Source organism: Myotis brandtii, unplaced genomic scaffold, assembly GCF_000412655.1.
Source record: "Myotis brandtii unplaced genomic scaffold, ASM41265v1 scaffold855, whole genome shotgun sequence".
In the NCBI taxonomy this organism is placed as follows: Eukaryota; Metazoa; Chordata; class Mammalia; order Chiroptera; family Vespertilionidae; genus Myotis; species Myotis brandtii.
In genome coordinates, this window is record NW_005371476.1 from 327,990 (window position 1) to 329,729 (window position 1,740).

General features: G+C 57.1%; 1 protein-coding gene across 1 annotated transcript in view; it reads right to left on the minus strand.

Annotated features, from left to right (window-relative positions):
- The window catches only part of HMCN2 (hemicentin 2), a 139,122-nt gene that overhangs the window by 25,217 nt on the left and 112,165 nt on the right, over positions 1-1,740 (minus strand). The window contains 2 exon segments of the mRNA XM_014532199.1: positions 712-839; positions 1,561-1,723. Of these exon segments, the coding sequence (XP_014387685.1) occupies positions 712-839; positions 1,561-1,723 (291 nt within the window).

Genomic DNA, 1,740 nt, shown 5'->3' on the forward strand with positions numbered 1-1,740 from the left:
GGGAGAAACGCCCCTTGGGGAACTCCCACGGGCTCCCAAAGTTTGGGTGATGGGCCTTTGCTCACCCCAGAGGCTGGCGACCCCTAACTGCCTGTCCTGGAAGAGACCTGCGGGCTGTCACAGCCCCCACCAGCCTGGCCCAGGCCGGGACCCGCACACGGCCTCCAGGGGGATGGGTTGGAGCGGGAAAGCAGGCCAGAGCGCCCGGCTCGGCAATTCTGAGTCTTATCCTTGCAAATGGTTTATACCTTGTGTGTTTTATCACTCGCTCAATATCATAGCATAGCCCAGTGGCTCAGTGGTTGAGCGTCGACCTATGAACCAGGAGATCACGGTTCGATTCCTGGTCAAGGGCACGTGCCCGGGTTGCGGGCTTGATCCCCACTGTGGGGCATGCAGGAGGCAGCCGATCAATGATTCCCTCTCATCGCTGATATTTCTCTCTCTCTCCCCCTTTCCCTTCCTCTCTGAAATCATTTATAAAAATATTAAATATATATAATAGCATAATAGTGAGTGTATGTAACATATGTATAAAAATAAACATGCATCTTTTGAGCATATTTTACTAATGAGCTTCGTAGTCAAAAACATTTGGAGACCATTGCTGTTGGCTGCTGATGCTAGAATGACCCAGACACTAAGGAGGACCCGGTCCAATCACGGGGTAGATGCTGAAGGCAAGGAACACACCTTCCTCTGTCCACCTACCGAAGACCCGGAGGTCACGGGCCTGCCGATCGGAGCCCGCAGAGTTGGACGCCAGGCAGAGGTAGTGGCCAGAGTCCTGGGCAAGGACTGGCTGGATCCTCAGGGAACCCTCGGGCAGAACATGCAATCTGGAAGCAGAGGGAGGGGTTGCCATGGAGACCCAACCCCGAGTCCTGCATCTGTGAGGCTGAGGTTAGCAGGGCCACAGCTGTGCACCCCCCAACCCAGCATCAGGAAGGGCAAGAGGCTGCTTCGGGCCTAGCCTCTCCCCGAGAGTCAGCAGGCAGAGGCACCCCACCTATCTGAGAATGGCCTCTAGATCTAAGAACGGCCCCTTCGAAAAGGGTCATGTCAGTTCTGTGTAACTCCACCCCCAGCCCCAGCTGATTGGACTGAGGAGGAATACGTCACTCAGGCTGAGCCAATGGAATTCCCTGTCCTGGGAATTTGGAACGGGGGGCTCCCAGACAGCTCTCTAGGCTCTGCAGGTTGTGTGAACTGAGGACTCTAACTTGGGGGCCACAGGGAGCCATCTCTGTGAAAGAAGGTGTAGAAAAAATTGATTATGAGAGAGAGAGAGAGAGAGAGAGAGAGAGAGAGGGGCAGAAAGCCCCCACCCCGCCCCCAGAAACAGAGATGAGCACCAAAGGATCAAACCACACAGACAGACAGACAGACAGCCACCAGGGGTTCGAGACGCTCTTGACAAACAGGCATGCCTATCCTCGGGTTCTGAGCACACCCCTGGCCGAACGATACACGCAGTCACCTTCTGCTCCAACCGCGCAGGTGGCTTTCTGTTCATGACCTGCAAAGTGGCACCTGAGACCTTCCCCTTCCAACTCTCACCTGGGGCTCCCAAGGTCCAGGGGGGCCCCGTCCTTCCGCCAGCTCATGAGGGGTGGTGGGGCCCCCTCCGCCTGGCAGGGCAGCAGGACCGTCTGGTTCACGGAGGCGTTCACCGCTGGTGGTCCCGGCTGGATGGAGGGCACCTCTGGAGGAGGGGCACAGAGGGGGCGGGTCCCGGGA